The sequence below is a fragment of the Helianthus annuus genome, chromosome 5 (genome assembly GCF_002127325.2).
Source record: "Helianthus annuus cultivar XRQ/B chromosome 5, HanXRQr2.0-SUNRISE, whole genome shotgun sequence".
In the NCBI taxonomy this organism is placed as follows: Eukaryota; Viridiplantae; Streptophyta; class Magnoliopsida; order Asterales; family Asteraceae; genus Helianthus; species Helianthus annuus.
Window position 1 is genome coordinate 33,015,227 of NC_035437.2, and position 23,775 is coordinate 33,039,001.

At 40.5% G+C, this 23,775-nt stretch overlaps 1 protein-coding gene across 1 annotated transcript; it reads right to left on the reverse strand.

The window, feature by feature from the left end:
• Positions 1-19,308: 19,308 nt before the first annotated feature.
• LOC118492091 (glutathione S-transferase T3-like) lies at positions 19,309-22,310 on the reverse strand. Its single transcript, XM_035989871.1, has 4 exons — positions 22,132-22,310; positions 21,914-22,035; positions 21,386-21,832; positions 19,309-19,346 (listed from the first exon to the last, which is right to left on the reverse strand). Exons 1-4 carry the CDS (start codon positions 22,308-22,310, stop codon positions 19,309-19,311), a joined length of 786 nt encoding a protein of 261 aa, XP_035845764.1.
• Positions 22,311-23,775: the final 1,465 nt, after the last annotated feature.

Sequence of the window (23,775 nt, forward strand, 5' to 3'; positions counted from 1 at the left end):
GTAACGTATGTAACATCCAAAAGTGTGTAAAGCAAAAAGGGATCGAGTATACTCACTGATAGCGTTTAGTAAATAAACACCATCTTGGATTGACGGGAGCGCTGGAAAGTTAGCCTGATTACAGAACGACAGCATAAGCGAAGAACGGTGCGTTAAACGGTGCGAGTAAACTGAGTGACGAAAGGCCATTCGATCGGATGACAATTCGTATGGATGGTCATCCAGACGGATGGCCATTCGGTCGGATTGTCCTTCGTTTGGGATGGATGTGTTTGTGTATAATGGCTTTGAAGTTTTCGTTGTAGCATTTTGAAATCAGAGAAGTATCTCTACCTTTCAGGTCGTCCGGTCGAACGGTCGTCCGGTCGGATGGTCGTTCGCTCGGATGGCGATCCGTTCTAAGTGAGACATTTTCAGAGAACAAGTTCACAGCAGAATAGTCATTCGACCGGATGGTCATCCGATCGGATGACTATTCGTCAGAAACTGATGATCTTTGATAATTTGTAAAAATGTTTAAGTGTTGAGATTACAAGTCATCCGATCGGACGACAGTCCGTTGGGTGACTTGCTCGTTTTGAAATCTGAAAAATGTCGTTAAGTTTAGAAAGTTTGCGGTTTGACTGGGATGGTATGACTACGTGTTAAACAACGGAAACCCCATCAGGTCCAATCGTCCGATCAGTTGAGAATCACCCCGTTCGATCAGTTGACTGTTCTTGATGGTTGTTCATGTTCAACCCGTGAATCGGTCATCTTTTCCGATAGAAGTCCATTCTCAGTCCAACACTTCACTATAGAACGAGTAGAAGGTCTGAACGAGCTCGGATTCCATCGGTTTTTATGTGAAAAGTTGAGAATGATGAAGAAAAGTGGAAATCAGTTGGAAAATGTTTAGATTATGGCGAAATCAGTGTTTAAACATGTTGAAATCACTTAGATCTGAGTTGTTCTTGGTGGGATAAGGTCGAATCTTAAAGTTCATAAGAACCCCATGATGACATCATCCTAGAACACCTCAAACCAGCCGATTTCATGGTGACAAATGAAGATTTGTTGGTGAAAATGATGAAGAAGTGTGTGTAGATGATAGAAGTACAAGATTTGAGTTGAAAAATTACAAGAATCGCGAGAAATCGAGAGAAAAGAGGGCTGGAATGTGCTGGTCGGACGAGAGAGCTGTCACATCACTGTTTATGATGTGACAGGAGGTATTTAAAGATGTCCAAAAGAGGAAAGGCGGTGCAGTGATGGATCGGAGGACAGTCCGATCGGATGGCCATCCGATCGGATGGTCATCCGGACGGATGACCATTCGATTGAATGGTCATTCGATCGAACGTCTCCGGCGAGTTGAGTTTCGATGTTTCGTTTCGTGCGTTGAGTGTTGCGATGCGTTGCGAGTAAGCGATGCGATAGTATTAAACAATAGTTACACAAATATCCTAACTAACACATAACAACATAAGTAACTATACATCTCGAGTTTGTGATAAGATTGCATTACGATAGAGTTGCGATTGCGTTTTCGAATATTTACCACAAAATAAATATAAACAAGCACAAGTAACACATAAGTAGCACAAACACGTAAAACAATATCCAGGACACATAATTCGAGTTGCGATGCGATAGCGATATGTCAATTGGCGATAAACTGTGATTGTTACATGTACTCCACTTAATACATCTAAAACAACTTAATATAGAGTATCGATTACAAGTCAAGGAGTACAATCAATAATTAAGCAAGGAGTGACAGATCGCATTTAGCAATCTTTTCTTCCTTTGACTTTGACTTTGGCTTGTACTTTGACTTTCAAAACACGGGGTGTTACAGCCTCCCCTAGTTTAGGGAATTTCGTCCCAAAATTAAGGCGCAGGCCTAACGAAAAGCTGTGGATACTTCGCCTTCATGTCACTTTTGAGTTCCCAGGTGAACTCTGCGCCGCATTTGCCTTCCCAACGGACCTTCACAATGGGAAGGCGTGAGTGCCTAAGCTTCTTGGTTTCTCGGTCCATAATCTCGACAGGCTTTTCCACGAAGTGTAGTGTTTCATCCACTTGTAGATCCTCAAGTGGCACTTGTAAATCCTGCTCGGCCAGACACTTTCTGAGGTTCGAAACGTGGAAATTCGGGTGGACGTTGCTAAGTTCCTCCGGTTGTTCGAGTCTGTAGGCCACTTTGCCGATCCTTTCCAGAATCTTAAAGGGTCCAATATATCAGGGCACGAGCTTTCCTTTCTTGCCAAATCTGATCACACCCTTCCAAGGTGAAACCTTTAGGAGTACCTGATCGCCAACGTCAAATTCAAGGGGCTTGCGGCGTCTATCGGCGTAACTTTTCTGACGAATCCGAGCTTTCAGCAGATTGTCTTGAATTTGGAGGATTTTGTCAGTCGTCTCTTGCAACAGCTCAGGACTGGTAATTTGCGCATCTCCAATCTCGTGTCATACAATAGGCGATCGACATTTTCTTCCTTATAATGCCTCAAATGATATCATTTGGATGCTAGAGTGATAACTGCTATTGTACGAGAAGTCGACCAAAGGTAAGTGTGCGTCCCAATTACCACCGAAATCCATGACACACGAGTGGAGCATGTCTTCAAGGGTACGGATCGTTCTTTCAGTCTGACCGTCGGTTTGGGGATGAAAAGTGGTACTTAGATTAAGAGTAGTATCGAGAGCAGATTGAAACGTTTCCCAAAGGAGTGAGGTAAACCGACCATCATGGTCAGAGATGTTGTCACGAGGCGTCCCATGTCGACATATTATTTCGTCGGTGTAGATCCGTGCTAATCGTTCTACCTGAAAGTCTTCTTGTATCGGCAGAAAATGAGCAGATTTGGTCAAACAGTCAACGATAACCCAGATGCTGTCGTGACCTGATGGCGTGCACGGGAGTTTCGTTATGAAGTCCATATCTATACTCTCCCATTTCCACATAGGGATCTCGGGTTGGACGAGTAAGCCAGGGGGTCTTTGTTGTTCGGCCTTGACTTTCGAACAAGTTAGGAACTTCGAAACATAGATAGCGATATCCTTCTTCATGCCCGGCCACCAGTACTTATAGCGAAGGTCCTGGTACATCTTATCGACACCGGGATGAATAGAATATCGAGACTTGTGGGCTTCGTCTAGCAGAATTTGTCGTAAGTTAGTGCGCTTGGGAATCCAAATTCGGTCTAGATAATGGAATATACCATTCGATTTATTCACCAGTTGCTCGCCGTTATTGATAATCCTTTCCCTCTTCAGAGTGCGTTCGGTAAAACAAGCATGTTGAGCGTCACGGATAAGAGCTTCGAGATTATGCTGGGCTTGGATATTACGAATGCTATACAAATAGCTTCGTCGGCTTAGAGCATCGGTAATGACATTTTCTTTGCCAGGATGATAACGAATCTCACAGTCGTAATCATTAAGAAGTTCAACCCATTAGCGTTGGCGCATATTCAGTTCCTTTTGATTCAAGATGTGTTGCAGGCTCTTATGGTCTGTGAAGACCATACACTTGGTACCATAAAGGTAGTGTCGCCAAATCTTTAATTCAAAAACAACTGCACCAAGCTTGAGATCGTAGGTTGTATAGTTCTTCTCGTGGATATTGAGCTGACGAGACGCGTAGGCGATAACCTTGTCCCGTTGCATGAGAACACAACCAAGACCAAGGTTCGAGGCATCGCCGTAGACAACGGAGTCATCGTTTTCGTTGGGTAAAACAAGAACGCGTGTATTGCAGAGCATATGCTTGAGAGTTTGAAAGGCAGTCTCTTGTTCAGTTCCCTAAACAAAAGGCTTGTCTTTATGCGTAAGAGAGGTAAGCGGCACAGCGATTTTCGAGAAGTCAGCGATGAACCGACGGTAATAGCCCACCAATCCGAGGAACGAACGAACTTCGGATGGTGATTTTGGAGTAACCCAACTCTTAACAGCTTCGATCTTCTCGGGGTCGACGTGTATACCTTGGCTATTAACGATATGACCGAGGAATTGAACCTCCTTTAGCCAAAATTCACACTTGGATAACTTGGCATAGAGTCGGTTCCCTTGGAGTAACTCGAGAACCAAACGTAGATGTTGCGCGTGTTCGGCTTTCAACTTCAAATAGATAAGGATGTCGTCGATGAATAGATGACGAAACGGTCAAGAAATGGTTTACACATACGATTCATCAAATCCATGAAAACTGCGGGTGCATTGGTTAAACCAAAGGGCATTACGACGAATTCATAATGGTCATATCGGGTTCGGAAAGCGGTTTTCGGTATATCTTCCTCCTGGATTCGTAACTGGTGATTGCCTGAGCGTAAATCGATCTTCGAAAAACACGTAGCACCTTGTAACTAATCAAACAAATCATCGATTCAGGGCAAGGGATAGCGATTCTTGATAGTTAGCATATTCAATTCCCTATAGTCGATGCACATCCGGAACGATTCGTCCTTCTTTTTGACGAAAGGGACAGGTACGCCCTAAGGAGAGGTGCTAGGGCGAATGAAGCCTTTGTTAAGCAATTCTTGGAGCTGACCCGAGAGTTCGCGCATTTCAGACAGAGCGAGGCGATAAGGAGCTTTAGCAACAGGATTGGCTCCAGGAACGAGATCAATATGAAAGTCGATATCACGACTCGGAGGTAAACCAGGTACATCATCAGGAAATACGTTAGGAAATTTTCAAACGACAGGAACATCTTTCACTCGTGTCTTTCCTTCCTTTTCCTTAGCTACTACGATGTTTGCCAAGAAAGCCCTGTATTCCTTGCGGAGATGCTTGCTCACTTGGATACATGACATAAGTTTAAGGCCTTTCGAAGGAGTTTCGCCATATACACAAAGTTGATCACCATTAGCGAGCGAGAAACGAATCATTTTATCAAAGCAAACGACTTCAGCATGATTTTCACGGAGAAAATCCATGCCTACTATGATGTCGAAACTACCAAGTTGCATTGGGATAAGATTGATAGGGAAGACGTGATTGTTGAGTTCAAGCATACAATCACGGAGAATGGAATTGACAGTGACGGTTCTTCCAGTGGCAACTTCAACGTCGAACGTTGTAGGGAGATGGGCGCGTTTATGCTTAAGGAGCTTCTCGAATTCAACCGATACAAAACAGTTATCTGCTCCAGTATCAAACAAACACGAAGCATATATACCATTGGCGAGAAAGGTACCATTAACCACATTGTTGTCTGCTTGAGCCTGGCGAGCGTTGATGTTGAAAGCACGTCCGCGGGCTGCTGTTGCTGTTGATGTTGTTGCGGCCGCTGCTATGGCTCTTGCTTCACCACTCTATTGGGGCACATGTTTGCAAAGTGGTTGGGATCTCCACATGCAAAGCAAGCTCTAGCATGAGCAGCGGGTGAAGGAGTTGCTTGTTGGCCCTGTGGAGCAGGAAGGAGAGCTTGTGGTGCAGGAGCTTGACCTTGAGCTAGAGCTTGGCGGGGACCGGTACAGCAATTAGCAGTAAAGTGGCCGTACAGGTTGCAGTGAACACAGAATCTGCAAGCAATCCCAGTAGGATGATGATAAGTACAGGTAGGGTAGAGCGGGTGAGGACCAATATATGCACGCTTGGCTGGCAGTGCATTGGTCACTGGGGCCGCTACTTGGCGGTTCTAGGGTTGCGATTGAGCAGTGATGGCATTCAATGGCGCGGCAGCTATACCTGCACAGTTCTTGCTACTGTTGTTATTGTTGTTCTTTCTCTTAAGGCGGGAGGACTTTGAAGCTTGCGGTGCGGCGACGGTTTTAGCGGTGGGAGCAGCGGTAACTTGGTGAAGATTCTTGGTGGCTTTATCAAAGTAACCAGCCCAAACTCGCTTTTCATTAATCTCGGCAGCGAGCAGGAAGGTTTCCTCAATAGTTGTCGTCTTCGCAGCTTGCACGAAATCAGCCACACAATCCGGTAAAGCATGGATGTATTTCTTGATTGTTATCTCAGGGGTCGTAACTTGGCCCGAACAAATGATACTCAGCTGCTTAAAACGGGCAGTTACCAGCGTTTTCGTCACGGTCTTGCTTGTTGTGCCAGAACTCGTCCTCTAGCTTCTGAAGCTCGTGGGGAGGGCAGAACTCCTTCATCATGATGTCCTTCAACTCATCCCACGTAAGCCCATAGGCTGCATCATTCCCACGCTTGTTTCTTTCGGCAGTCCACCAGTCCAGAGCCCTGGACTGGAAAACGCCAGTGGCGTTAACAGTGTGTAGGTCTTCAGGACAGCCGCTTTGGCGTAGGGTAACTTCAATAGAATTGAACCATTGAAACATGGCAGTTGGCCCATCTTCTCCAGTGAATTCTTTGGGTCCGCAGGCCTTAATGTCACACCCCTAAAATCCACATGCGAAGTATCACCGCTTGGAGGCGTGACTGACCAGGATCAAGCCACCAATCATATTGAACATAGCATGTAAATAAATATAAATCCAAACATAATATAATTGGTGTCCAAACAAAACGTAGTTTAAGTTGTAAGCGGAAGCAAAATGTTTAAAACCAAAGTAAAAGTTCAAATGTATCAAATGTTTGACATGGTATATGTCTATCCATGTCCCACAACGATCACGCCTCCTCGTGCAAGCTCCATAAGTACCTAACGACATGCAAGGCATGTAACAACGAGTCAACAACAAAGTTGAGCGAGTTCACAGTTGGTGTTCTTTGTTAAGTTGTTTTAAAAACCATAAGTTCGTTCATAAGTTATAGTTATCCCGTTTTTCCCTGTTTCCCAAACACATTCATAACTGGTGGGGGTTTCCCCATGTTAACCACTAGACCCGTTTACCATATCGACCACTGACTAAAATAAGTTGGTGCCCTGACGTCAATGCCTATCATCATTGACTAGTGCCCATATCCATTAGTTCACGCCCGTCCTCTGCGGCACGGTGTGAGGCTTGTCAAACCTAAATAGCGCTATCTAACTAATGACCCGCTCGCCATTGGCCTGAAGATTAAGTCGATATAAAAATGAGGGACTTAATGATAGAGTTTTGGTCTAGAATCCATGTTGTCACCCTTCAGTAAAGAGGGTGTGTACGTGTTCCAAACCAGGAGATCACGCAGTTTCCAATTAAATCCTTATCACATGTTGTCACCCTTCAATTAAGAGGGTGTGTACGTGTTCCAAACCAGGATATCACGCTATGTTAGTTTAAATCCTTTACCCATTCCCAACCCTTGGGAATCCCATGCCTTGTGAAAGTGTGAACTCACCTCGATTTGCTCGGTATGCTAAACTATGTGCTCACAAGTAATCAGTCAAGTCCTATAGTATACACGTATACACAATCAGTTTTCGTTCGTAATGACTCGCACGCAAAATCTAATGTCACATAGTGTGCTTAGGCAAACATTATCAAGTAACACATAACAGTTATCTCATGTTCATACAGTTCGTGTTCCACATAGTTGAGTTTTCAGTCTATTCTAACATGGGTTATCAAGTTAACATATTTAACAGAGTTTACATACTAACCGAATTAACATACTAACAGAGTAAAAGACTTAACAGAGTTAATATATCAGAACACTCACGAAATCACATGTGAAGAAAACACTTAGTGGCGAAAACCCCTTTTCTGGCGAAAACCCTTTGGGCGACGAAATCCCAAGGGTTTTCGTCGACTTGAAGCATGGCGAAAACACCCAGGCGGCGAAATCACTTTGGGTTTTCGTCGACTTGAGATATGGCGAAAACACCTAGTGTTTTCGCCTGGCCTCTGTGTTTTCGTTGGTCTCTGGGATTTCGTCTAACCCTAATCGACATCACAATCATTAACCAGATCAATTCATGAAATCATTCAATCATCATGCAATCATCAGCAAGTTGTTGTGATTATCAAGAACCCTAATCATCACTAATAGTTACTTAATTATATCATCATCTCTATCATACAGGAACATCAACCATAGTCAAATGATTGAATACAAATCATGAATTTATAGATTAACCCTAACTATTAACAGATTCATCATCTCCTCATGACAGAAGATCAGATCATCATCATTACGCTAAACTACATCATATTGCAATCTATCATCTATTCAGATAAATTAACGAAATCATACATATAGTCTTAATAATAACACAAGATCCCACTCTCCAACCATGAACATGCATTCCACAATCCACAAAACTTCTTTAATTGGATTTTCATAAACAAACACGCATCGATCTACCAAGGAATCACGTAACGATTAACAATAGTGCGAACTAACCGAGATGTAATAAGGATTCGGGCAATAGGCTGGGATGTCTCGGGAATGATGATGATGACACTGATTGCCGTCGCACAGAGAATTAAGGAGAGAGACCTTAGGGTTTTGCTAGTTACAGTTTTTGCGTGAAGGTTAATAACAAAACATCGAAATCGATCACTACTGGGCCGAAGCCCATTTGCTTTTCGCCGGCCTGCTCTTGACGAAAACACTAAGGTGTTTTCGTCCAAGAGTGTTTTCGTGGGTGGGAGGGGGGTGGTTTCGTGGGTGGGGATTTCGTCAGGTAGGGTGTTTGGTAAAGGATCCATGTTCTATTACTTATATAAATCATATTATTAATACAAAATATATACACATACACACATATAATGCACACCACGAATCTACAAACAACACTTTGTGAACAGGTATTAAGTCGAGTAGAGACCTTGAAAACTCGGGTTGTCACACTTAAACTGCTTGAAGCTAAAAGTAGCTTTAGGAGAATCAGTCCTAGACTTTTCAGAGGACTTGCTGGTGTTTTCATTCAGCTCGCTGACAATTTGCGGAATAACCTTAGCCACCTGCTTAGCGACTAGCGCAGCAATGCGTTTGTCCTCATGGTTTCGTCGTGCGGTGCGAGAAGTCTGAGAACCGAATGACGACATCGTCTGCAACAGACATCGTCACAGGACTCAAACACAATTTAATCGAATCTCACCTCACACACACTACTACTAAATAAAGCTCAGGAACACATCCAAACATATAAGCACATAGTCATGTAGGCACATAATCACACAGCTCACCGAAACCACATATTTCACTATTTTTTTGCACGTATTCACCTATCTTTCAAAGCTGCATAAAGCCATTTAGAGTAGCGAGTGCGATTAGTGAGTAGCGATTGCGAGGATTCCATGTTTTGTTAACGTTTTGGGATAAATGTGCAGTGCGAGTTGTGTGTGTTGATCAAAGAGAAAATACGCAGTCGTTGGAAACATCCAGCTTTTCGCTTTTTGCTTTTAAATCGTCATCCAAAACACATAAAAATCGAGGAGTATCCGCGTATAATCATGTAAAACCACATAAAACACACATAAAATTTCACGTAAAAGCGATAAATCACAGAGTCAGTGGTGGCGAAAATCCAGAATCGTAACACATAAAATCGAAAGGAGATTGTCTTGGCTGATAGACGTTGACTACCCAAAGTGATCCGACTATTCACAAGGACTTAGAGTGCACGCTTTGGCCTTCTGGACTGTGCTCTCGCCTCAATCCGGGCGATCGGCACGCATCCTTCCAGTTACAGCGTGACTCAAGTCGTTGGAGTCCGTCGAGACTTTGGTGAGAGTTTTGTAAAACCACAATAAAGAGCGGAACAAGTCATCAAGGTTCGGGTTTCACCCCTGTCTTAACAACTTTATTCCTGTTCGTGTGATAGAATCACCAGATAGAGAGAGGAATTGGCGTCGAAGTATGGATTTCACTCCTGATTCTACGCAAATTCTTGTTTTTATAGTCAAAGTCGCATCGAACAAGCGGTCTGATCGGGAGTTTGCGGTTTTCACACCTAGTCTCGATCTAATTACTCGTTCATTTTTGAAAATAGTGCGGTGTTCGTGTGAGAATAAGTTCGAGAAAGCGTAACATAAATAGGCTCGTGCAGAACCCCTACTCGGTTCGCACAAGTCGGTCTATTGGTACCTAGACTATAGACTAGGTCGTTTCAAAGACATCAACCTGGACTAGGTCGAGTCTTGCCTAATTCCCTATAGTTATGGCTCTGATACCAATCTGTCACACCCCAACCAATGGTGGAAACATCGGGGCATGGCACTGAGCGAAACAGATTGTCCAATAGAAATCCATAACTAAAATTACCGGATATTTAGCATTACGTCCCATACCGTAACATACCAAATAACTCAATTATTACACACATAATATACCATGGCAAACGTATTGTTTCGACAACTCAGAATTTAAATTGTTTGTTTCTAAACTCTTCTTAACTCGATTCCACATAGCAAGCATCCTAGCATCTCAAATACCTGTCACATGCGTTAAAATAAAAGTCAATACACATAGTGTAAAGGTGAGTATACAAGTTTAGTAGTATAATAGATAGCGAAATCGTTTACGCATAACCAGCATGTAACATGTAGCAAAGTGAAGCTAGTAGGTTATCGACAATGAAATATGCACAGACGTGACTGCGAGTTGTAGAGTGCGCAACACATATCACCACCGTGACACATGAAGAAATACCCTTAGCAACCCCCGTCCACGACAGGTGTTGAGTCCAAACTATAGTACTATCGTTTCTAAGGTGTCAGGCAACAATCACTGTGTAAACATAACATACAAGCTTTCATCGAGTAACACGTATAACATGCAGTAACGGTTAGCGTATAAAAGTGTTTGCATTGTGTGTCGATTGTGATTTGAATATAGGTAACGTATGTAACACCCAAAAGTACATAAAGCAAAAAGGGATCAAGTATACTCACAGATAGCGTTTAGTAAATAAACATCGTCTTGGATTGAAGGGAGAGCTGGAAAGTTAGCCTGATTACAGAACGATAGCATAATCGAAGAACGGTGCGTTAAATGGTGCGAGTGAACTGAGTGACGAAGGGCCAATCGATCGGATGACAATCCGTATGGATGGTCATTCGATCGGATGACGATCCGTACGGATAGTCATCCAGACGGATGGCCATTCGGTCGGATTGTCCTTCGTTTGGGATGGATGTGTTTGTGTATGATGGCTTTGAAGTTTTTGTTGTAGCATTTTAAAATCAGAGAAGTATCTCTACCTTTCAGGTCGTTCGGTCGAACGGTCGTCCGATCGGATGGTCGTTCGCTCGGATGGCGATCCGTTCCAAGTGAGACATTTTTAGAGAACAAGTTCACAGCAGAATAGTCATTCGACCGGATGGTCATCCGATCGGATGACTATTCGTCAGAAATTGATGATCTTTGATAATTTGTAAAAATGTTTAAGTGTTGAGTTTACAAGTCATCCGATCGGATTGTCATTCGATCGGATGGCAATTTGATCGGACGGCAGTCCGTTAGGTGACTTACTCGTTTTGAAATCTGAAAAATATCGTTAAGTTTAGAAAGTTTGCGGTTTGACCGAGACGGTATGACTACGTGTTAAACAACGGAAACCCCATCAGGTCCAAGTCATTCGATTGGTTGGGAATCACCCCGTTCGCTTAGTTGACTGTTCTTGATGGTTGTTCATGTTCAACCCGTGAATCGGTCGTCTTCTTCGATAGAAGTCCATTCTCAGTCCAACACTTCACAATAGAACGAGTAGAAGGTTTGAACGAGCTCGGATTCCATCGGTTTTTATGTAAAAAGTTGAGAATGATGAAGAAAAGTGGAAATCATTTGGAAAATGTTTAGATTATGGCGAAATCAGTGTTTAAACATGTTGAAATCACTTAGATCTGAGTTGTTCTTGGTGGGATAAGGTCGAATCTTGAAGTTCACAAGAACCCCATGATGACATCATCCTAGAACACCTCAAACCAGCCGAGTTCATGGTGAAAAATGAAGATTTGTTGGTAAAAATGATGAAGAAGTGTGTGTAGATGATAGAAGTACAAGATTTGAGTTGAAAACTTACAAGAATCGCGAGAAATCGAGAGAAAAGAGGGCTGGAACGTGCTGGTCGGACGAGAGAGCGGTCACATCACTGTTTATGATGTGGCAGGAGGTATTTATAGATGCCCAAAAGAGGAAAGCGGTGCAGTGACGGATCAGAGGGCAGTCCGATCGGATGGCCATCCGATCGGATGGTCATCCGGATGGATGACCATTCGATCGAACGTCTCCGGCGAGTTGAGTTTCGATGTTTCGTTTCGTGCGTTGAGCGTTGCGATGCGTTGCGAGTAAGCGATGCGATAGTATTAAACAATAGTTACACAATTATCCTAACTAACACATAACAACATAAGTAACCATACTTCTCGAGTTTGCGATAAGATTACGTTGCGATAGAGTTGCGATTGCGTTTTTGAATATTTACCACAAAACAAATATAAACATGCACAAGTAACACGTAAGTAGCACACACACGTAAAACAATATCCAGAACACATAATTCGGGTTGTGATGCGATAGCGATAAGATAGCGATAAGTCGATTGGCGATAAACTGCGATTGTTACATGTACTCCACATAATACAACCAAAACAACTTAATATAGAGTATCGATTACAAGTCAAGTAGTACAATCAATAATTAAGCAAGGAGTGACAGATCGCATTTAGCAATCTTCTCTTCCTTTGACTTTGACTTTGACTTGTACTTTGACTTTCAAAACACGGGGTGTTACAACAAATGCGTGCACCACTTTATGTATATGCACAAACATAATTGGCTACGATCCTCAAGGCATGTCGCTGTTCCATGCGAATTACCAGATTTGTATGTTGTACCGCTTATGAACTTGAACCAACCTTCATTTGCGATACCTGCACAAAGTTGTAACACACACGCAAATATTGTAGACAACAATTTACATTCAAAGTTAACATATTTATATGCCTCGCAAGGTCAAAAAATATGCGCATAGTACGCCAAATCAGTTTTAACTTACGTAACCAACAAAGGTTGCGGCAGGGTTAGAACTTGTCCATACGCGCAAGGGGCCAAATCCTCGGCACACAGGTCGGGAAAATAAAACTTGTTTAAAACCCTGCTCCAACAAAGGTAACAGGAGGTAGTACTTGTTTTGAAATTCTACAACTATTACAAGGGCCACATGCCCATCCACTTTGGACGCAGACAGGCTGGGTCTTTTCAAGCTCCTGAAGGTGCCTTCATCTTGTCCACCCACATCACTTTGAGTGGTTGGTGGTTCAAATAATGCCTTCAATCACGTAACAAAGACATCATTTTGCAGAGCTTCAACAACAAGATCCATAATCATGAGACGCTGATGGTCTTATGTAGTTTGCGCAACTTCTAATGCTCATTGCATGTTAACACCTTGCATCGCTGAGTATTGGTCATTCCATTCTATGCTCAAAGCTTCCACAACATGTGATACACATTCTTTATAGACTTCTTGGAGACCGTGTGGTGCACGACAATAGTCAACGCCGAGACGACAGTGTCCAATTTTACAGAATTGAGCACCGAGTTGGAAACCTACACATTTACATAAGGAAATTACACACAAGATAAATTATCACACCCGAGTCTAAGTACATTGCGTGATTTATTGGGGGCTGAGCACAAGAGATAAAAGGGATGGTGAAATCATCCAAACCAACCACATTTAGAGTTGCAGTAGATTTAGCCCTCTCTTTAACCGAAGACAACATAAAGTTAAGGGAAATTAGAGTTGATGTTGATGGAAAGAGGAAACGTGAGGATAACTGCTTCAGGGAGTCAAAGAAAGGGAGATTCAATTTGAACAAGAATCAACCTAGGTCTAATGATAATAGAACTGAATGTAAAACCTGTGGAAAAAGGCATTCAGGAAAATGCTGGTTTGAGCAACAAAAACTTGGTGGCATACGCAAGAAAGTTGGCCACAGATTTCACGAATACAAGGACATCAAGAACATTGTGTGCAATGAATGTGGCGAGAAAGGTCACATTAGAAACAACAGCACCAAGCGTACAACTAATAAAGGTCCTAAGACTGGGGAAGCCAAGAAGACAAACGTTAGAGCTTTCCAACTAACCGCAAAGGAGGCGGTAAAGGATGCGAATGTTATAACAGACACGTTTCTCGTTAACAACATTTTCGCATGAGTCTTATTTGATTCTGGAGCTGATAGAAGTTTTGTAGATGATAAATTTGGCAAACTATTAAATCTACCCTTAAGAACTCTAGATCTTTCATACGAGGTTGAAATGGCCGATGATACCATAGAGGTAGCCTCTAAGATTCTAGAGGGATGCGTCATATCCATCAAGGATCAATTCATTCCTATAAATCTTTTACCTATGACTCTTGCGGGATTCAATATAGTTTTAGGCATGAACTGGTTATCCCATAACCAGGCCCGTATTGCATGCGAAAAAAAGCTAATCAAAATTAAATCCCCATCTGGTGAGATACTCACCATTCACGGAGACCAACACTATAGGTTACATGAGAATGCATCACTCCTTAAGGCATATAAGTGTTTGAAAAGAGGATGTGGCATCTACATGGCACAGGTGACCGTGGATACACGAAGCCAAAGATAGAAGATATACCGATTATCTCCGAATATCCCGATGTGTTTCCAGACGATCTACCAGGCTTACCCCCAAAAGGCAAGTCGAGTTCTGAATCGACATCTTGCCTGGGTCAGCTCTTATAGCTAGAGATCCATATCGCCTTGCGCCAACGGAGATACATGAATTAAAGACACAACTCGAGGAGCTGTTAGAGAAAGGTTTTATTCAACCAAGTTCTTTTCCTTGGGGAGCTCCTATCTTGTTTCTCAAGAAGAAAGAGGGTTCAATGTGAATGTACATTGATTACTGTGAGTTAAACAAGATTACAATCAAGAATCGTTATCCCTTGCCAAGAATTGATGACTTATTCGATCAATTGTAGTGAGCAAATTGCTTCTCAAAGATTGACCTTTTGTCTAGTTATCACCAACTGAAGGTCAAAAGTGAAGATGTTCCAAAGACTGCTTTCAGAATAAGGTACGGTCATTATGAGTTCCTAGTTATGCCATTTGGACTCACTAATGCACCAGTAACTTTCATGGATCTTATGAATAGAGTCTTCAAACCATATCTGGATAAGTTTGTCATTGTCTTCATAGACGACATACTTATCTATTCAAGCTGTAGAGATGATCACGAGAAACACCTTAGACGTGTTCTAGAGTTGCTTAAGCAAGAGAAGCTTTATGCAAAATTCTCTAAGTGCGAGTTCTAGCTTAGAGAAGTCCAATTCTTAAGACATGTGATCAAGGAAACGTGGAATCCAAGTAGATCTAACAAAGATTGAAGCAATCATGAATGGGAAGCACCCACGACACCTTCTGAAATCCGGAGTTTTATGGGTTTGGCTGGTTATTATATAAGGTTTATTGAGAACTTCTCTAGAATAGCCGCTCCCCTAACTATGTTGACTCGTAAGAATGCCAAGTTTGATTGGGGATCAAAACAGAAGGAATCCTTTGAGATTCTAAAACAGAAACTATGCAATGCCCCTGTACTATCATTGCCTGATGGAGTCGAAGATTTCATGGTTTACTGTGATGCTTCGCACACATGACTGGGTTGCGTGTTAATGTAAAGAGGTAAGGTGATTGCCTATGCGTCACGACAACTCAAAGTACATGAAAAGAACCACACCACCCGTGACTTGAAATTGGGTGCAGTAGTATTCACATTAAAATTATGGAGGCACTATTTATATGGCACGAAGTGTATTATATACACAGACCATAAAAGCCTCCAACACATATTTAATCAGAAGGGTTTGAATATGCGCCAACGCCGATGGATTGAAACATTATCATCATGGCAAGGCTAATGTTGTTGCTGGCGCCTTGAGCCTTAAAGAAAGAACAAAATCGATAAGGGTTCATGCTAAGAGGATCGAGCTATGGACCAGTTTAAGTGAGAAATTGTTAGAAGCAAATGCTCCTAATAAAGGGTTAGGTGGAACTGTATAACAATTAGCACCTGGTAATGATGGAATTTTAAGGTTTAGTGATAGAATAGGGGTTCCTATTTTTGGGGGACTCAGAGATCTGATTATTGAGGAATCACATAACTCAAAATATTCGATACATCCTTGAGGAGATAAAATGTACCAGGATTTGAAGAGAAATTATTGGTGGATGGGCATGAAGAAGTCCATAGCCACCCACGTAGCTAAATGTTTGACATGTTTGCAAGTTAAAGCCGAACACTAGAAACCGTCAGGTCTGCTACAACAACTTAAAATAGCTATATGGAAATGAGAAATGGTAGCAATGGATAATTGACAGGGTACCATGGCTATTGCACTTGGTTAAGCAAGGAGTTGTTTGAACTAAAGACGAATAGTTGATGGCTCGTGAAACGTTATACCTTACCAAGGGCAGTGAGATGCAGCTAGGCGTCCACCACTATCTGTGTTGAAAAGACTATCGAAACTTGTTCAAGTGGGAGACTGTTGGATCAGTATGCCCAATAGTTGATATCAAACTCACACTCTTTCTCCCTCTTCTCTTTCTGCGCCACCGGCCACCCTAGCCGCCGCCGACCACCATCATCGCCGCCCGCCGTCGTCGCTCCATGTTGCCGTTACAAATCTGTGAAGACCGATTTTTCGGGTTGTATCGCGAGTAAAATTCAAGGGTGTTCGAGTTTCACAGGTGTTTGTGTCATTGGATCAAGCGACCAAAGTGACCTATTCATTAAACTAAGGTGTTACTATTTGGTTAGCCGCGTTCTTGTAAAGGATTTGTATAACACCCAATAGTTTGTGATTTGTTGTTTCTAACTTTCTATTTGTTTTGCATCTAGACTCCTGGTGGGCAATCTAAAGTTCTGTTTGGATTGATTCGTACGCACACTTCCACTATTTTGATTTATATTTTAAAACACGTGTAGAAAATCCTGAGAAAATTCAGAAGTTTCTATTATCAGGATGAATTAGAGAGCAAATGTAACTCAATAAAACAACCTATGGATATAGTATGAAATTTCTTGTTTTACTATAAGAAAACTAACAATTGGTTTTTTATCTTTCACGCATCAACATGTTGTATTATAACCTTCTGGGGTAGCCCAGTTGGCCAGCCTCACCCAGCCTCTTCTTGAGGTCACCGGTTCGATTCCCGGCAATGCCCTAATGGGGTGTTGGGGCTCTTCACCGTGGGTAATCACCGCCAGGCAGCTATGGGGCTAAGCTAGCTTGCGGAGTTGCAATACTCCGGCGGATGGGAGGTCCGTGCAACTACCCCCAGCATCAACATGTTGTATTATGTTAACATGATGAGGTTACATTTTGTTGATGGGGATGTTGATTGAACATATTATGTATTTTAGTAGAGTTTATCTTGTTAAATTCGAAATTTGTGTTACATGTTAAAAATGAAAGCTCGAAATTGTGTTGCATGTAAAAAATGGAAGCAATGATTCTTTTTAAGTTGAGCCAAACCAAACTGATCTAAGTTGGATCGGTTTAAACAAATCCGACTTCAAACCTCACTATTTAGCTCAATTTATAAATTTGAACCGAGCCAAGCTGGTTCATATTTAAACAATGCAAGTACCTATATTATTTTAATTTTGAAAGGTGAACATCCCTACATTATCATTAGTAACATTTATAACATGTGTAATGTATGCAACTATAATTAAACTAATGTATCGTTAGTTACGTGTAATCATCAATGCATACAATAGATTACTTGTATTTAACTTATTTACTCTGAGAAAGTTTATATGTCAAATAATGTAATCACCAATGCATACAATATCATTGAGGTTTCACTTGTTTACGATATCGCTAGTTGCTATCAAGTTGTTTTTCTATGACTTTTAGTAGAACTTGCACTTAATGACAAAATATCAGAGCATATATTTTTTTTTCATCTGGATGAGCGAACAATGTATATTACCAATGGTTCTTATTTGAACCCACTATATACTCACTCACGTATTAGGTCCTAATCAATAATGAGTATTTAACACGGCAACTACGAAAACGTACGCGAATGTGGCCGAGAGATAAAAATGTATTTGGGCCAAAGCATATTATGGGTCAAGAGAATGTTGTGAACGAAGTTAAAGATATGGGTCAGAAAAGAAATACGGTCGATCAAAGAGAAAGTGGGCCAAGGTAACCGGTTTAAAATTATATGTTCAACTGTTAAAGCATAAAAGAAAACCCAAAACTTCAAAATAAAAAAATAAAAAAAAAAGAGAGAGAAAAGAAAAACCAAAAACTTCAAGATTGTTCGTTTGGATTACTGTAGCATCCATCACATCGTTACAAGCTACAATAACTTTTTTTTTTATCTGTTTTTACTTTTGACTCTTTAACTTTTAGTTTTTACATTTTCATCCTAATTTTTCTAAAAACTTCATGAAATGTCATTTTAACCCCGTGTGTACGTGTGTCGGTAAAAATTCAAGTCGGTTTACGTTTTGATGTAAATTTTGTCGAGTAAAATCTAATACATTTTCGCGCATATTTTTATGTACGTTTTCAGTTGGTCTGCGTTTTAACGTAAAAGCTCTTTGGAAACAAGTCGGGTCAAATATAATACGTTTTCATTAAACATTATAAATTCACATTACCTTACGTTTCGACACAACTGCAACGCCCGGGAGAAATTTAATAGTGGGAATAAAAAATTGAACGATTTTCATTCTTTTGTGTGTGTGTTTGAACTAGGGCCGAAAGTTGTTTAAAAGTATAGGCAAAAGATCAAATACAAATAGTCTTATCGCACAAAACGACGAAAGGCATGGAAAGGTAAAAAAACACGGTGTCATTTTCGTAATTATTTACTCGTAGAGTAGTTATCAAAATTAACCTACAAATGATCTTGTATGGTAATTTTGATCTTGTAGGGTATCATAATTACTTTACAAATGATCTTGTAGGGTAATTTTATCTTGTAGGGTAATTTTGTAGAGCATTATAATTAGTCTACAAATGATTTTGTAGAGGAATTTTGATCTTTTAGGGTAATTTTGACCATATAGGGTAATTATGGGTAAAATAATTACGAAAATGACCACATTTTTTTTTACCTTTTTATGCTTTTTGTATGTTTTTTACGATAAGACTATTTGTACCGAAAGTTTACCCTAAAAGTATATAGCTGTACGGACGGTAGATAAGTAAGTCAAATTATTATTTTAAAGAAAAAAAGTTGTAATTTCATGGGAAAAATCTTAAGCCAGATTATAGTTAAAGAAGATTGGGCATATATTTTAATAATGCTTTAGGTTTTCTACGACAAATTTTAATAATTTTACTTTTTCATTCTTAGAGAATTTCAAAACGTTCACACTGATTGTTTCGACTTTGATTTATCATCATAATGACATTGACCAAACCATTAAAAAAATAATTACTAAAACTATATCTAAATTCTCCATAACCTTTTCTTATACTAGCAAAAGATATTCTGTAACACCTCTCCATCCTACATGGTGTAAACATTAGTTCTTTTAGATTAACTTGTTTTAGACTCAGTTCTGTTAGATTAACTTGTTTTAGACTCAAATTGTAGCGAACTTAAATGGGGCTGGACCTAAAAATAAGCTCGCTTAATAAACGAGGGTGGACCGAAGCTTTACCGGCAAGTTTAAAACAAGAATTCAAAACGAGCCGAACTCGAGTCCTCATGAGTTAAACGAGTCGATCTCAACTCGACTCACTTACACTTCTACTCCCCAACAAGGGCGGACCCACTATGGTCCGTGGGGTGGCGGGCACCCATTTTAAAAAAAAAAAAAATTAGTGTATTATTTAGACAAAAATTCTGATCACACCCCTTAATAATATAGTAGAAACCCTCCAATCACACCCTAGATAATAAATCCTGGGTTTGCCAATGCTTCCAACCCTACACTCTTAAGGCATGTAATTGAGGGGTCATGTCCTTGAGATGGGCAAGGGCTAGGGAGGAGGAAGCCTTGGGGGTGAGCCCCTTGGGGAATGGCGAGTCGAACATCTTGGGTCAGCCAGATTAGTTTATCTAGCAATTTATGTGGATTGAGTTTAAATTGGTTCTACCATGTGCGTTATAACTTGTACACGCTTTTAACTTTAAATCATCATAATTTAGTAACAGGGTAAAATAATAAAAAATATGCAATGTTTTAAAAACCGGTTCAAGACGACCGATAGTACTGGTTGAACCGTTCTGTAGAACCGGGCCTGGTACACCCAGTTGAACCGCCTGATACACCCGGTTAAACTGTTTTTGAGCCAAATCCGATATGGTATAAAAAACCGGTTTTAAAATTTTAAATATGTAATTTTTAATTTTAACAATATTATTCTATATATTTTTTACACTATTTTCTATGTCTTAGACCGTGGGGTATGGTGGGGCGGGGGTTTGGGGCATGAGTAGGGCATGGGTTAACACGTGTAATTTCAAAACTCAATTCTCAAACCCACTTTGGATGGGATATGGCAGGGCTTGGGTTGGGGCGTGGCTTGGCAGTTTATTAAAAAAAAATTACAAAAACTTAAAAAAAATACACATGGCCACCAAGCGAATAGGAGCCCGCCACATAGGGCCACTAGCCCGCCCCAAGCCCGGCTTAAAACTCCCGTCCCAAGGGGCCACGCCCAAACCCACACCCCAACCCAAGCCCCCGAGGTGGTGGCTTGGGCGTTTTCAGTCAACCCACGCCCCAACCCAAGCCCCACACCCTATAGTCTTTATATGCAATACTCTATAATTATTTTCCTTATAAGTTTGTTAAATTCATAAAATAACATATATATTCTATGAAAAAATAAATTTAAAATATGGTTATTGTTCTCGTTAGGTCCATTGTCCATGGCATCCATACTGGAGTCATTGGCTAGCCTTGGATCGAGCCTTCGAGCTTGTGTACGACTCTTAAGCGAAATGCATGTCCCCACAAAATCCGAAGAATGAAGCACCAAAGTATCAGTGGAAGGATCTACTAAAAAAATGAATTTTGACTAAATAGATTAAGAAGGATTACGATGATAACATGTGTCATTTTTTATAAGACCATGTGTAGTGGTATAACACTATAATGCCCCCACCATGAGGCGTTTTGCGCCATGTGGCGTCCTAGTCAGCAAGGGGGCATTATAGCAAAAGTGGTGTAGTGGTATAATGCCCCATAATGCCCCATTCAATCATTTTACAATCATTTCACATAAAAAAAAATAATATGATCTAGAGTCCATATTTTTCTTTAATTTTTTGGCGACGCATTTGCGCAAGGATCAACGCATCGCCTTGTAGGTGGTCGATAGGTTTGGACAAAAACTCGATGTCCTTTTCCATTTGCCTCGCCTCTTGCATCTCGTTAAATTTTTTTGTTTCGGTCATTCGTTCCTTCATAATTTCATAACGTTGGTGGCCGAGATCTCGAATGTCTTGGAGACGACGGTTCATCTCCTCGAAATCATCCTTTAACTCGAGATCGGAAGACGACTCGAGCGTTTTTTTCCCGACTCCCTTTCTTCTACCTCCGGGTCGGGCCAACTCTTCTTGAATGCCCTCGTCCACCGCCTCGTTTAAATCAACATTGCGGGCATCCGATGTCGGAGTTGACGGGTCAACGGAGGATGATGTTTTTGACCTTTTAGCCCGACGTCTACTACTAGACGTCATTGGGTTAACTACCGCCCACTTTGGACTTTTTCGAAGTAGCTCCCAACACTTGTAGTACGTGAAAGGGCCTTTTGTCCTCTCGAACTCCTCCAAACTCTTCGTTAAAACCCCCACGTCACCTTCACCGCTCGGGCGATTATCGTAGTTACGTTGGAAGACTTCTTGAAACCCATGACACTTGTTGTTGATGTCGGTCCATTTGCTAGAAATTGAGTCTTTGTCCCGATGTTCGCCTTGACCCCACGTGCTAAAGAAGAGTGCACGAACCCTATCCCAAAAAACCGGGCCCGTTTGAAAGTTTGCTACAAAAAAAAAATAATAAGTTGTTTGTTAAAAAATAAAATAACAAAGTAAGTAAAATAATATTTATATAAAATAGTTACCGGTCTCTTCGTCCTCCGAAATGTCGACATACGCCCGAGTCAACGCGTATTCCTCTTCCTTCGTCCATTTGATTATATTTTTTGTACGCCTCGGTGCGTCCTTATCTTTCTTCTTATGCGACCTTTTGTCGCGTTTCGATGTTTCTTGCACCGGTTCGGGTTGCGTCTCCGGTACGACTTCCACATCGGGTTCGGCTTCGGGTTGTGACGGTTGAGACCCGCCGGCTTGACCATAGCCGAAAGTTGGAGGAACAAACGGAGGGGCGCCACTTAAGTAAGCCGCGTAAGTTAAAAAGCTCGGGTCCATTTCTTGAAGGTTGAATGGGGTTTGCGGTTGGGTTGTGTTCGGGTTTGCGGGTCTAGCGGGGACACCAAAAGGAGGGCGGAAAGGATGCATGATTGTATAAAAATAAGAAGAAAGTGGGTTTTTTTTATAAAAGTTGGAAGAAAGTGGGAGAGATAGTGAGTTTTTGTATAAAAAATGGTGTGAATGTGGGGTAAATATATATAGTGGGAATTATTTTAAATTAAAAAAAAATAATAAAAGAATATTACCGTTTGAACAACGGTCGGATTTTTGGTGGCCCCACATGTTTAAGCGTTATTTTTAAAACGCCGGCCCCCTTTTTTTTCGAAAATAACGCCTGAAAACGCCCCCTGTAATGGGGGGTTGGGCGTTATAGGGCGTTTTCGGGCAATTTTAAAAAAAAAAAACGCCCCATTACGCTTGGTCTAAGTAGAAAGAAAAAACATTTTTTGTACTAAAACATTTTGTTCCTTATAAGTAAGAGTGTGAAAATAACATGTGACATCAATTTTATTTTCTAAAAAATACGTAAAAAAATTGAGTACAAAAAAATATAACACAAAAAATCTAGTACAAATAATATAACACAAAAAATATAGTACAAAAAATTCAGAAAAAAAAATTTTGAGACAAAAAATTTACAAAAAAAAATGTAGTATAAAAATCCAGCACAAAAAATGCTATACAACATAAAAATACAATACATTTTTGTGGGTTTTTTTAGTCGTCATATTTTATACAGCAATATGGTACTCAAATTAAAAATAAAAAGATGCTCGATTTTATTATGAAAATTTTATGAAAAATAATGTCGTATAAAAAAGTTATTAACTTTTAAAAAATGAGGATAAAGTATGCATGTTGAGTGAGAAAGTCAATAAATAGGATTTTCGCAAGATACTCTTAAACTATTCACATCCATTCTATCATTTTTTACCCTGTATTACACTAAAAAATACTACATTTTTCCCTCTCTCTTTTAATTAAATAATAATTTTTTATAATTTTATCATTACCTTTTCTCCAATCCACTCACAACCACTTTTAAAATATATTAATAAATTATAGGGGGTGAACAATGTCCCCTAAAATATACAGATGAATAGTAATATTTTCTCTCTCCTCCATTCACAATCACCTTTTATACTCTTTATATTATGAAAACTACACTCCTCTTTTTTCCTACATTTTCATCTTAACCATTGATTTAAAAAAATGAATGGTTAAGATTTCTTCTCATCCTACATAGGCAAAATAAACTTTTTATTTGATCTTACCTCTCACTATAAGATTGTTTCCGTGAAACTAGACCCATAAAATAAAGCGTCTTATATAAATATTGTAATATGTATTTAAATATAATAAACGGTTATAAAGTCGTGCATTACATGGGGTAGTATATAGAAATGATATAACTATATAGTTTTTAAAAAACTTTATACAACTGACGTATTTTTATTAGCATATGGCAATTCCAACAATTAACTTGAATTTTATCACATAACCCGATCTATATTAATAAGTAACACCCAAAATACCATAATAATTTGTGTAT

Coding starts and splice junctions, on each gene's coding strand:
- LOC118492091 (XM_035989871.1), bottom strand. CDS start 22,310: ATGCATCCTTTCCGCCCTCCTTTTGGTGTCCCCGCTAGACCCGCAAAC. Junction 21,833..21,913: donor TTCGGAGGACGAAGAGACCG/GTAACTATTTTA, acceptor TTTTTTTTGTAG/CAAACTTTCAAACGGGCCCG. Junction 19,347..21,385: donor AGAGTTGGCCCGACCCGGAG/GTAGAAGAAAGG, acceptor TACACCATGTAG/GATGGAGAGGTGTTACAGAA.